Source organism: Triticum aestivum, chromosome 6B (genome assembly GCF_018294505.1).
Source record: "Triticum aestivum cultivar Chinese Spring chromosome 6B, IWGSC CS RefSeq v2.1, whole genome shotgun sequence".
Taxonomy (NCBI): domain Eukaryota; kingdom Viridiplantae; phylum Streptophyta; class Magnoliopsida; order Poales; family Poaceae; genus Triticum; species Triticum aestivum.
The window spans coordinates 28,165,994-28,177,762 of NC_057810.1; the positions used below are offsets into that span (position 1 = coordinate 28,165,994).

The window sequence follows — 11,769 nt, forward strand, 5'->3', positions numbered from 1 at the left end:
ATTTTTCCTTTTTCTATTTCTTTCATTTTCATTTAATTTTCTACTTATTTTTCTATTTATTTTCTTTTTCTTAGCAGTAGCGCTCTACACTAGAAACGCGCTGCTACAAGGCATTTATCAGTAGCGTGCTTTCCGCGGAAACACTACTACTATTCCTAGCCTACCGGCAACAGTGTGGGAATTATAGTAGTAGCGCTTTTTCGTGGAGACACGCTACTGCTACAACCATAGTTGTAGGGCTATTTGTGGAGACACGTTACTACTCGATAGCAGTAGCGCTTTGTTCTGGCTGCTATACCTCTGTGTATAAGGTTTTCCCTAGTAGTGCACAGCGGCCACGTGGAGCTCCTTTAGTCCCGGTCCGTAAGCCAATCGGGACTAAAAGTGTGGGCCTTTAGTCCCAATTGTTTAGTCCTGGTTGATTCTTCTTTACCATTAACACTTGGATTCACAATAAGATGGTAAGCAATTTTCAATTGGTTTATCAACTATACAAAATTGTGTTGTCACTAGGGATGAGAATGGACTGCAAACTTTCTGCTTTTCCAGCAGAAAAATGGAAATGGAGAGGAAAAATGGAAGTCGAAATGGAAATTTGCAAAACAAAAATTAAAACGGATTTTTTTATGCGGAAATGAAAATGGAAATGGAACGATGTTCTTCGGTGGAACAGGCGTGGAAATAAAATTTCCAGTTTCGTTGATATGGAACTTTTTGTTTTGAACATGAGCAAATGGCTATTTTTCAGCCCAACAAACACACAATTAGGTCATACACACGAAAAGTAGAATGACCCAGATAGCTCAACTTCGATTGTACTACTACTACATCAAGCATGGCAACACGCGATCAGAATCTCTAATCCCTAAGCAAGCACACCTCCGACGCTAACATATCCTATTATATAGCCATGATACATCATAATATTTAGTAGTCACCTTATAAATTGAAGAACTTTGTTGATTTCTTGTTTTTTTTTGTCTTTGGTTCCAGGGGTCTTTAGTTCCGATGAATACTCCGCTTTCATCACCGTGTCTGTGCCGCATTCGCTCCATTTTCATTTTCGGTAGTATTCATTTTCATATTTGTTTTCGAGGTTTCTGTATTCGTTTCCGCTTCCATAAAAAAATATAAAAACAAATGTGGTAGCACCCAGTTACGGTCGTTTCCGCTCCATTTTCATACCTAGCTGTGACTCAAAAAAAAACTTGGATTGAGCATGAGCGGGCCGGCCCGATCGGAGCCGAGCATCTTGCCGCGTGGCTTCGACGTAATCTCATATCAACCTCGTAAGGTAATATACTCTACTTCTAACAACCGTTAGGTTATGTTCAATTAACAGTCCATATTTTATATTTTATTTCGTGTCAAACTACACTTTAAGATTGTTTGAGACTAGGTTGTTAAAGAAGTTGAGCACACCGTACTTAGTCTCAGACTAGGCTTTCTAAACATTCATTTGATTGGACATTATTCGACCCGGTGTATGTGGGTGTGCTCCTTCATTGGTGCTCTTCGCCGGCGCTATTCGTCACGCTGTGTACCTGCCGGCGGTATGCACACACATGACCAGGGCCAGCCGGCCAGGACACTGCTGTAAATAACTCGGATACGGTGCAGACCACAGAGCGCATGATATTCTGCCGCACGAAACGGAGCGCCGGACGATCCAGTCATATATATGTGTGTGTGCGCGATCTTCTGCGGATTGGATTTTCCCTACTCAACCATCGCGCTCAGGGTCGGGGCCATGAGGAGACCCACCCAAGCGCATCTCGTCGGCACTGCCGCGCTCTTCCTGCTGGCGGCCGCCATCTCCGCGGCAACCGTTGCCGCGGTGACCTCGGAGGCCGATGCCCTTCTAGCATGGAAGACCAGCCTCGTCAATGCGACCGCGCTATCTAATTGGACCCGGGGCACGCCGGTCTGTGATTGGACAGGCGTGTTCTGCAACATCAATGGCGGGATCAGGGGGCTAAATCTCCCGGGACTCGGTCTCTCGGGCGAGCTTGACACGCTCGACACGGCGGCGCTTCCGGAGCTTGCCTCTCTGAACCTTCAGAGGAACAACCTCGGAGGCCCCATCCCGGCCAGCATATCGCGGTTGCGCTCCCTCAAAGTAGTCGACCTCAGCGGCAACGGGTTCAACGGCTCCATCCCGCCGCAGCTTGGTGACATGCCCAGCCTCGCCGCCCTCTATCTCTACGAGAACAACCTCAGTGGTGAGATCCCACGCCAGCTCTGCAACCTTCTCTCCGTCCAGTCGTTGGACATGTTCAACAACCGACTCACCGGGGAGCTCCCGAACTGCTGGTGCAACCTGCAGTCTCTGCGGTACATGCGCCTGTCAAACAATCGGCTCACCGGGGAGCTCCCGGATTGCTGGTGGAACCTACAGGCTCTGGAGTCCATGTTCCTGTCCAACAACTCCTTCTCAGGTGAAATCCCGGCGGTTAAGCCAAGCCACAACTGCTCTCTCACGTCACTGTCTCTTGCCGGAAATGCCTTTTCCGGAGCCCTCCCACTCCTAGAGGGTTGCAACTCGCTCGCTATCCTCGACCTCAGCAGCAATATGTTTAACAACACCATTCCACCACAGCTCAGTAGCATGCGCAGCCTCACCGACCTCCGGCTCTACAATAACAACCTCGTCGGCAACATCCCGCACCAGCTCTGCAGCCACCTCTCCATCCAGACACTAGACCTGTCAAACAACCGGCTCACCGGGGATCTCCCGGACTGCTGGTGCAAATTCCAGGCTTTGATGTTCATGGACCTATCGAACAACCATCTCACCGGCAAGCTCCCGGACTGCTGGTGGAGCCTAGAGGCTCTGATTTTCATGGATCTATCCAACAACTCCTTCTCAAGTAAAATTCCCGCAGCTATGGCAAGCCACAGCTGCTCTCTTAGGTCTCTTTACCTTGCTGGAAATGGCTTCATTGGTGCCTTCCCTCCCGTTCTAGAGGGCTGCAACTCGCTGTCCAGCCTGGACATGGGGAATAACAAGTTCTTTGGTGTTATCCCTCCATGGATCGGAAGTCAGATCCCATTGTTGAGAATCCTTAGCCTGAAATCAAATAATTTCACTGGAGAAATTCCTCTAGAGTTATCACGCCTTTCGCAACTTCAGCTGCTCGACATGGCAAACAATAGCTTGACCGGCTCGATTCCGGTAGCCTTCGGCAGCTTGACCTCCATGATGCATCCAAAAAATCTATCGACTACAAAACCGTCTGACAAGTTTAATTACTATGACAGAATCGACATAATTTGGAAGGGCCAGTACACGATATTTAGAAAAGATATCCAGTTATTGGCCGGTGTCGATTTGTCGGGCAATTTGTTGTCTCGGTGCATTCCTGAAGAGCTAACCAACCTTCAGGGCCTCCAATTTCTAAACCTGTCCAGAAACAATTTGTCATGTAGCATTCCTAAAAACATTGGTAGTTTGACTTTTCTCGAGTCCCTTGATCTATCATCTAATGGCCTTACAGGAGCCATTCCGTGGAGCATCTCGAGCTTACCATGGCTCGCCTCGTTGAATGTCTCGAACAATCTTTTGTCTGGCAAGATACCCACCGGGAATCAGCTTCAGACCCTGACTGACCCATCAATTTACTTCAACAATTCTGGGCTATGTGGATTTCCTCTAAACATTTCATGTGCCAATACTTCGCTTGCACCGGACGAGAGAAATGGTGAAGAGGAGGACCACTGGATGTACTACTGTGTGATTGCTGGGATTGTGTCTGGTCTCTGGTTGTGGTTTGGTACGCTCTTTACAGTTAAGTCCTGGAGATGTTGTTTTCTTTCCTTCGTGAATGGTATGCAATGTAAAATTATGAAAAATTGAGACATTTAGTTGTGTTATCTGCAATATTGTACCTCTTTCATTATTATTTTTCGCGAATGTACCAATTAATAGCATCGAATCCCTTGGTAAATTTGGTCGTAATGCGTCTCACTCCCATATTTCTTCTCAAATTCATTTGATTACGTTTTTCCTGTACAAAGATAGATCGATCTTGCCATGGCGCCATGCCATTCATGCACGCGGAGGATCGCAGCAGAGTTTGAGGTGCTACTTCACTATTCTATCTATCTCTTCTACGACGTATTCGATCGATCTCACGTTCACCTGAAGAGGCTCGCCGTCGTTGTTGGCTGCGTGAACGTCTCCAACCGCAGCTCCGTCAGGTCCACCGCCTCCTGCTCCGCCGACCGCCCAGCTCCGGCCCATCGCCGCCGGTGTGCCGATGTTAACCGCGACCTTGCCCGACAAGATGGTGCCCTTTGCATTGCTACCGTTCCCTCTGTGTGCAGGTGAACACGGCGACGGCCGTCGTCGCCGTCCTGCCACCCTGAGCATTCCTGTGGCCTCTCGGCACGGAAGCCCGGGGCGAAGGTGCCGGTGGCGACGGCACTTATCCGCGAGGGTTGCGATGGTGGAGAGGATCTGGACGACCTCGGTCATGGTGGGCCTGGCCTCGGGGTCCCACTGCAGGCACTCCCTAGCCTGGTGCGCCATGATCTGCATCTCCTCCGGCTGGAACGCGCCCTTGAGCGCCGAGTCCGGCAGCTCCGCCACCACCAGCCTGCTGTCCCGCAGCCGCGACGTCGCCCACATCACGAGGCTCTCGTCCGCGCCGCCGTCGCTGCTCCTCTTGTGCGCCGGCTGCCGGCCGGTGATGAGCTCCAGCACCACCACGTCAAAGCTGAACACGACGGACTTGAGCGACGCCTTGCCGACGATGGCGTACTCGGGGGCGAAGTACCCGAAGGTGCCCAGCATGCGCGCCGGCGAGCTGGAGCAGCTGGTCACGCTGTCGTTCATCAGGCAATTGGTCATGCCCAGGTCCGTGATCCTGGCCCTGAACCTGTCGTCAAGCAGGATGTTGGTGGACTTGATGTCCCGGTGGAGAATGCGCGGCGCCGCGGCCTCGTGGAGGTACTCGAGGCCCCTCGCCGCGCCCAGCGCCACGCCGACGCGCGTCGCCCTGTCCATGGGGTTTCTTGTTGAGGTCGTCCAGGCACTCCTGCACGTTGCCGTTGGTCATGCACACGAACACCAGCAGCCGCTCCAGCTTCGAGCAGTACCCCAGCAGCAGAACCATGTGGCGGTGGTTCAACCTCGACAGCAGCTCGATCTGTTCATTAATGGCCATGGATCATGGATTCTTTTTCAGAGTACAGACTTTTTTGGAAAAGTGCGCATATCAATCCTGTACGGTATTAGCCTATAGTTAGACTTTCAGATGTTACGGATGCTTGATTTGGTGGTGGTCAGAGATCTCACGCTCGGCAAGGCTTATAAAAGAGTGTATAGGCTGAAGCAGCGTTTCGGTGCTCGCGCTTAGATGAGCCCGATATCTGCGCCGCTCCTGCATGTGTCGACATGTCAAAAAATCGCTCTGCCACGTCAGACCATGACCCGCGTTAAAGCTTCATACAGCCGCCATATGAGCGTGCGCATGGGATAGTTTGGTAGGACGTGGGGTGGGGGGGGGGGGTGTTCCGTTAGGACGAGGCTCTGAGCCACGGCTCGAGACATGAAGGATGTCGTGGGCCAAGGAACAGGTATGCTTGTGTAAACCTCGTGTAAGAGGCACGTGTCGAAGTAAAAGACGTGTTCTCGGGATGGGTTTGTAGTGTGCGGTTGGTTCCACGAAACCACTAATTGAGGAGTACTTCTTTCAAAGACTACTCTCACCTTTTCAAGTCGTGACAAGTGACATGTTAAGTATAAGGGCATGTACAATAATGCTATCTTAGGAATGTCACCTAGAATAAATGATGAGATGGAGGAGAGAAAACTCATAAGAAAGGCTTGTTTTCTCTTCTTTAAGAGAAGATAAGAGATGATCGCTTATCACAATATGTGTCGCCATGTTTTTAGAAATAGCTAGTTATTGAAAATAATACTAAGAGATAATCCATTATAGACATTTTCTTTTGTCTTCTCTAAATTACATGTAAGACTTAAGACAAGACTATCTTATCAAGCATTATACATGATAAACCACTTGTCACGTTTTCCTTTTTTTTGTAGACTCGTTTATTTAAAGCGTTTTATCTCTTAAACCGTGCGTTCAAACCTCAAATCACTTTCACCGTTGAATTCCTCGCGTCGAGATTTTCAAAATTAGATCATCGGTCAACAGATTTTGATAAACCTTTTTTCAAAATAACGAAAGGAAAAAATCATGCCTTTTATGAAAGGAAAAAATAGTTAATGAGTTATTTTTTTTCCGTTTCGGAGAGTAAATACGGATGAATGTGGTCATCACATCATGGGCTGAAGTTTTTCTGGCTTCGGATTGTGATTAGCACAACACGTAGACAGACTAGTCTTCAGAACTGTCTCCTTGGACCGTGATTGGACAAATGGACCGTGTCTGTGTTTTCCATGCATGACCGGTGCTGTCTGATGGCGCCATTCGTCGCGCTGCTGTCGCGACCCCTGCCGGCCGGGCTCACTAACGCATACAAACGACGATGACAAGGACACCGGTGCCAGTTAGAGACTACATACAGAGTGCCAGTACATCCATTATATAGTGTGCGATCCAGTGCCAATACATCTCACCTTGGGTCAGTCCGGACCATGACAAGACGAGTCCACGTTCACCTCGCCGGCGCTGCGGCGTTCCTCCTGCTGGCGGCCACCACCATCCTGGGGACGACGGATGCCGTCGTGACCACGGAGGCCAATGCCCTACTGGCATGGAAGGTCAGCCTCGTCAACGGAACAGCACTCTCCAACTGGACCAGGGCCGCACCCGTCTGTTCTTGGTACGGCGTGTTCTGCGATGATGCCGGTCATGTCACGGAGCTACAGCTCTCCGGAGGACTCGGTCTCTCCGGCGGGCTCGACGCGCTCGACACCATAGCGCTCCCAGCGCTCACCGTTCTGGACCTCAGCGGCAACAACCTTAGGGGTATCATCCCAGCCAGCATCTCGCGGCTGCGCTTGCTCGAAACACTCCACCTCGGCAACAACAACCTTGGGGGCACCATCCCAGCCAGCATCTCGCGGCTGCGCTCCCTCCAATCCCTCGGCCTCAGCATCAACAAACCTTAGGGGCGCCATCCCAGCCAGCATCTCGCAGCTGCGCTCCCTCCGATCCCTCGATCTCAGCAGCAACAACCTTGGGGGCGCCTTCCCAGCCAGCATCTCTCAGCTTCGCTCCCTCCAATCCCTCGACCTCAGCAGCAACAACCTTGGGGGTGCCATCCCAGCCAGCATCTCGCGGCTGCGCTCCCTCCTATCCCTCATCCTCAGCAGCAACATGCTCAATGGCTCGATTCCACCCCAGTTCTGCAGGTTAGTCTCCATCCAGGGACTGCTCCTATCGAACAACCGGCTCAGTGGGGAGCTCCCGGCCTGTTGGTGCAATCTCCGAAGGCTGTGGACGATGGACTTGTCCAGGAACTTGCTCACTGGGCAGTTCTTGGGCTGCATGTGGAACATGCGTGGTCTGGAGATGATTGACATGTCCAGCAACTCCTTCTCAGGTGAAATCCCCGTGGCTAAGGCAAACCCCAACTGCTATCTCACGTACGTAGATCTCTCCAAAAATTCCTTTGCTGGAAACATCCCACACCTAGAGGGTTGTGGCTCGATGATGTTTCTGGACCTCAGCAGCAATAGGTTCAACGGCTCCATTCCGGCACAGCTCGGTGACTTGAGCAGCCTCACTAGCCTCTCGCTCTATAATAACGAGCTCGTTGGCAACATCCTGCACCAGCTATGCATGTTACACCAGATTAGAGCGCTAGATTTGTCAAACAACCGGCTCACCGGAGACCTCTCAGTCTGCTGGTGCAACTTCCAACTTCTGGGGTTGATTGACCTGTCCAAAAACCTACTCACTGGGAAGCTCCCAAACTGCTGGTGGAACCTGCAGGCACTGCAATTCATGGACCTGTCAAACAACTCCTTCTCAGGTGAAATCCCTAGGGCTAAGGCAGGCAACAATTGCTCTCTCGAGTCATTGTATCTTGCCAAAAATGATTTCTCGGGTGTCCTCCCAGAGGTCCTAAGGGGCTGCAACTCGTTGGTCACCCTGGACATGGGGAGCAATAGGTTCTTTGGTGCTCTCCCTCCATGGATACCGAGTTCGGTTCCATCACTAAGAATCCTTAGCCTCAGCTCAAACAACTTCACAGGAGAAATTCCTTTGGAGCTATCATGGCTTTCGCAACTTCAGCTGCTTGACATGGCAAACAACAGCTTCACTGGATCAATACCTATAGCCTTCAGTAACTTGACCACCATGAGGAATCCAACAAATATTATGACTCCAAGACCGCTCGATGGATCAAAATATCAGGATAGGGTCGATGTAATGTGGAAGGGCCAAGAGCTCAGATTCCAAAGAACACTCATGTTATTAACCGGTATCGATTTGTCAGGCAATCTGTTGTCCCGATGCATCCCTGAAGAGCTAACCGAAGTTCAGGGACTCCGGTTTTTGAACCTGTCAAGAAACCATCTATCATGCAACATTCCTGAAACATTGGTAGTCTGAATTTTCTCGAGTCCCTAGATCTATCATCCAATGCACTTACAGGATCCATTCCTTCAAGCATCTCGAGCTTATTGACACTCAGCATGTTGAATGTCTCGAACAATCTTTTGTCAGGCAAGATACCCGTTGGGTGTCAGATCCAGACCTTCACAGACCCATTGATTTACTCCAACAATTCAGGGCTATGTGGATTTCCGTTAGAAGTTCTGTGTGCAAATACTTCGCTTGCACCAGATGAGAGAAATAATGAAGAAGTGGACCACTGGACGTACTACTTTGTGATTGCTGGGATTGTGTCTGGTTTCTGGTTGTGGTTTGGGGTGCTCTTTACAGTCAAGACCTGGAGATGTGGTTTTCTCTCGTTTGTCGATGGCATGCAATGTAAGTTTACAAAGCAGGTGCCAAAATAGTTGTGTTTTCTACTTTTTTTACACTGACAGAGTGTGTGTACAAAGTGTCAACGTGCATGTCCATAGGGCTCCCATGTAGACTTCCAGAAGTTTGGAGGCATAGGAGATTTTGTTCAGTTTAGATATTGTTTACATCATGTGTTCTGTTTTCCTTTATGTGATTCTCACGTCGATGTAACAATCTCATGTATGCATGTCCATGGGATAAGCCCCATCTATATATATATATATATATATATATATATATATATATATATATATATATATATATATATATATATATATATATATATAATAACACACACACACTTCATGAAGGTGAGATACTTCACACAATTCACAAAAGGTACTCATGTATTTGCGAAAAGAATCAGGATCTAGTATAAATGTTTACAAGACGTACAAAGCTCATCTATACCTACAAATAAAGGAAATAAGTATTCTTACTCCGTCATGCTATTTTATAGAAAACTCCTGTGTCGGTGTACAAAAGTATGGGTACTTCTGTACCCCTTACTAGTGCATGGGCAAACCCAGCCACGGGCAGTCACAATCACGCCTGCAGCAGGCCCTGGCAAAGCAGAGGTAGGCAAAGCCCGAAGACTATCAAAACAGGCACTCGAAGCGCGAGGGGCGAGGGGCAAGCCAGACCACCCCCGGCAAGGGCCTTGCCAGGGCAACCTGCACCAACACCAGCAAGTCCATCACCCTTGGGGCTGAGAGCTCTGACACCATCAACAACGTTAAGATCAAGATCTGTAAAGCGCATGCTCGATAGCATGCAAATCCTCATAAAGATTGGTGGCCCACGGATCCACCTGGGACCAAAAGACGAAGACCCCCGGCAAGACCCTTGCCGGGGACGACTCCAAGGCCCCCGGAAAGCCTTGCCGTGGACGATCACTGGATCGTGGCCAGGCCCGCGCCCGACAAGGTTTCACCACCTCGCCGCCACTCCAGTGCGACGATAGGCGGGCCAACTAAGTAGGCACCTGCGTGGAGGCAATCAGATCTTCATGGAAGCTTACCATTGCACCAACGCGGCAGCTGGTTAGCCAGTGTGGCACTGCATGCCTTGTCAACCTGGACACGCGTCAAGGCGAGGAGGAGCGGCAAAGGATGAGATGGCCTCTGTTGCCGCCCCCAATAAAGCAAGAGGACACGCAGGCAACACATTAAATGCGCCTGTCCTATGTTGATCGAGCGATAAGATCATACAACTGTAGCTTGCCACCTCCTGTGTGCCACTGTGGCAACCCCTTTGCGTATAAAAGGAGGCCCAAGGCGCACAGAGAGAGGATTCAGACTTTTGGACAAAGCACGCACCATAGCTAGTTTAAAAGCGCAAGAACACTCATATAACCAGACAAGCATGACTAGGGTATTACGCATCTTTGCGGCCCGAACCTGGATAAAAATCCCCTGAGTGCTAATGACTCGACCTGCTCTTCGTGCAACTAACCCCCGCCAAACGTAGAAGGGATCCTTGTGACCCCATAGGTGATCGGTTTCCCCGACATCTTTGTGGCGCCAGGTAGGGGGGCATTAGTTGTGAGAATCCGGTCTCTTAGTTAGTGCAGTAGCTTCTTCGTTGCCATGGCTCTGAAGAAGAAGAAGACCGCAACGATCGGCCCATCCGGGGCCGCCCCGCCCGCACCTGCGCAGACGGGCGACGTGGAGGGCACCAGTGGTGGAGGAGATCGAGATCATCCACACCATCCGAATACAAGAAGCCAAGCGTCCGGCGTCCTCCACAGCAGCGATGGTGGTCGGCGCGCCGTCGTGCCCAGGGATGGAGTTGTGTCACCTGTGGGTGGTGTGGGGACCTCCAAGGACAGTAGGTCGACCTCGCCAACGCACATGTCACGGTCCTCTCAGCTCGTGCACGACGAACCGCGGCACGATGTTGAAGACCCCGGGCACCGCCACGGCAAAAGCCCTCAGCGTCACTCTCAAGACACGCAGGGCTGACATGCACGCCGTGATGCTGGCGAAAAGAGCGCGCAGCCGCGGAATCGTGATGGGACTCCTTCTAACATAGTTAGAAGTCCGAGTTCCGCCCATTCCTCGCACTTGTCGCTGCCACCCACGCGAGCAGAAGCACTGCCGCAAGTGCAGCTGCTCCTCAACTTTCCTCCTGCCTTATTGGCCATGCCAACGGGGATGGCCACCGGGGAGCAAGCCCCTCGCGGCGCTGGTATGACGAGCCGACGCGTGTAGGCAGTGGAAGGGTCGAGGGCGCCGCGACCACGGTGCATTGCCCACCACCATGGTCGGCCCGTCGGGGTGACGCCCGGGACAACGTGTCCACGACGCCGTCATACCCACGGACGTGCTGTGACCAATGTCAAGTTCTTCGAGAGCGCCTCAAGGAGGATGCCCGGACTACTATCGAGCGGCGATGGGAGGCACGTCACCAGTATGATAGGCGTGCTAGGCCTACTGCGTACAAGCCCGTGCCGGGGGACGCTGGCGACTTGCCCTATGCAATAACCTGTCCAACGTTCACCCATGAGCTACGATAGTTTCAGTGGCCTAACACCCGCGTGTTCAAACCGGAGGTCCCGGAGAAGTATGACGGCAAAACTCATCCGTCCGAGTTCCTGAGCGTTTACACCATTGCAATGCAAGCTGTCGGGGCACGAGACAACAAGGTACTCGCCAACTATTTCCCGTTGGCACACAAACCCAACGTCAGGTCATGGTTGATGCATTTGCTGATAGACTCCATCTCCTCTTGGTCCGATCTGTGCCCCGAGTTCATTGGTGCCTTCACGGGCGGCCACGTAGCTCCTGGACAGGCAAGTGATTTGCACGTGATCCCA

At 51.1% G+C, this 11,769-nt stretch overlaps 1 protein-coding gene and 2 pseudogenes across 1 annotated transcript; 2 read left to right on the forward strand and 1 right to left on the reverse strand.

Annotated features, from left to right (window-relative positions):
- Positions 1-1,750: 1,750 nt before the first annotated feature.
- Positions 1,751-3,856, forward strand: LOC123138687 (LRR receptor-like serine/threonine-protein kinase GSO1). The gene has a single exon (XM_044558613.1). The coding sequence runs from the start codon at positions 1,751-1,753 to the stop codon at positions 3,854-3,856; it is 2,106 nt and encodes a 701-aa protein (XP_044414548.1).
- A 228-nt stretch (positions 3,857-4,084) lies between these two features.
- LOC123138688 (collagen alpha-1(I) chain-like) lies at positions 4,085-6,440 on the reverse strand (annotated as a pseudogene).
- A 167-nt stretch (positions 6,441-6,607) lies between these two features.
- LOC123138689 (probable leucine-rich repeat receptor-like protein kinase At1g35710) lies at positions 6,608-8,944 on the forward strand (annotated as a pseudogene).
- The last annotated feature ends 2,825 nt before the right edge of the window (positions 8,945-11,769 follow it).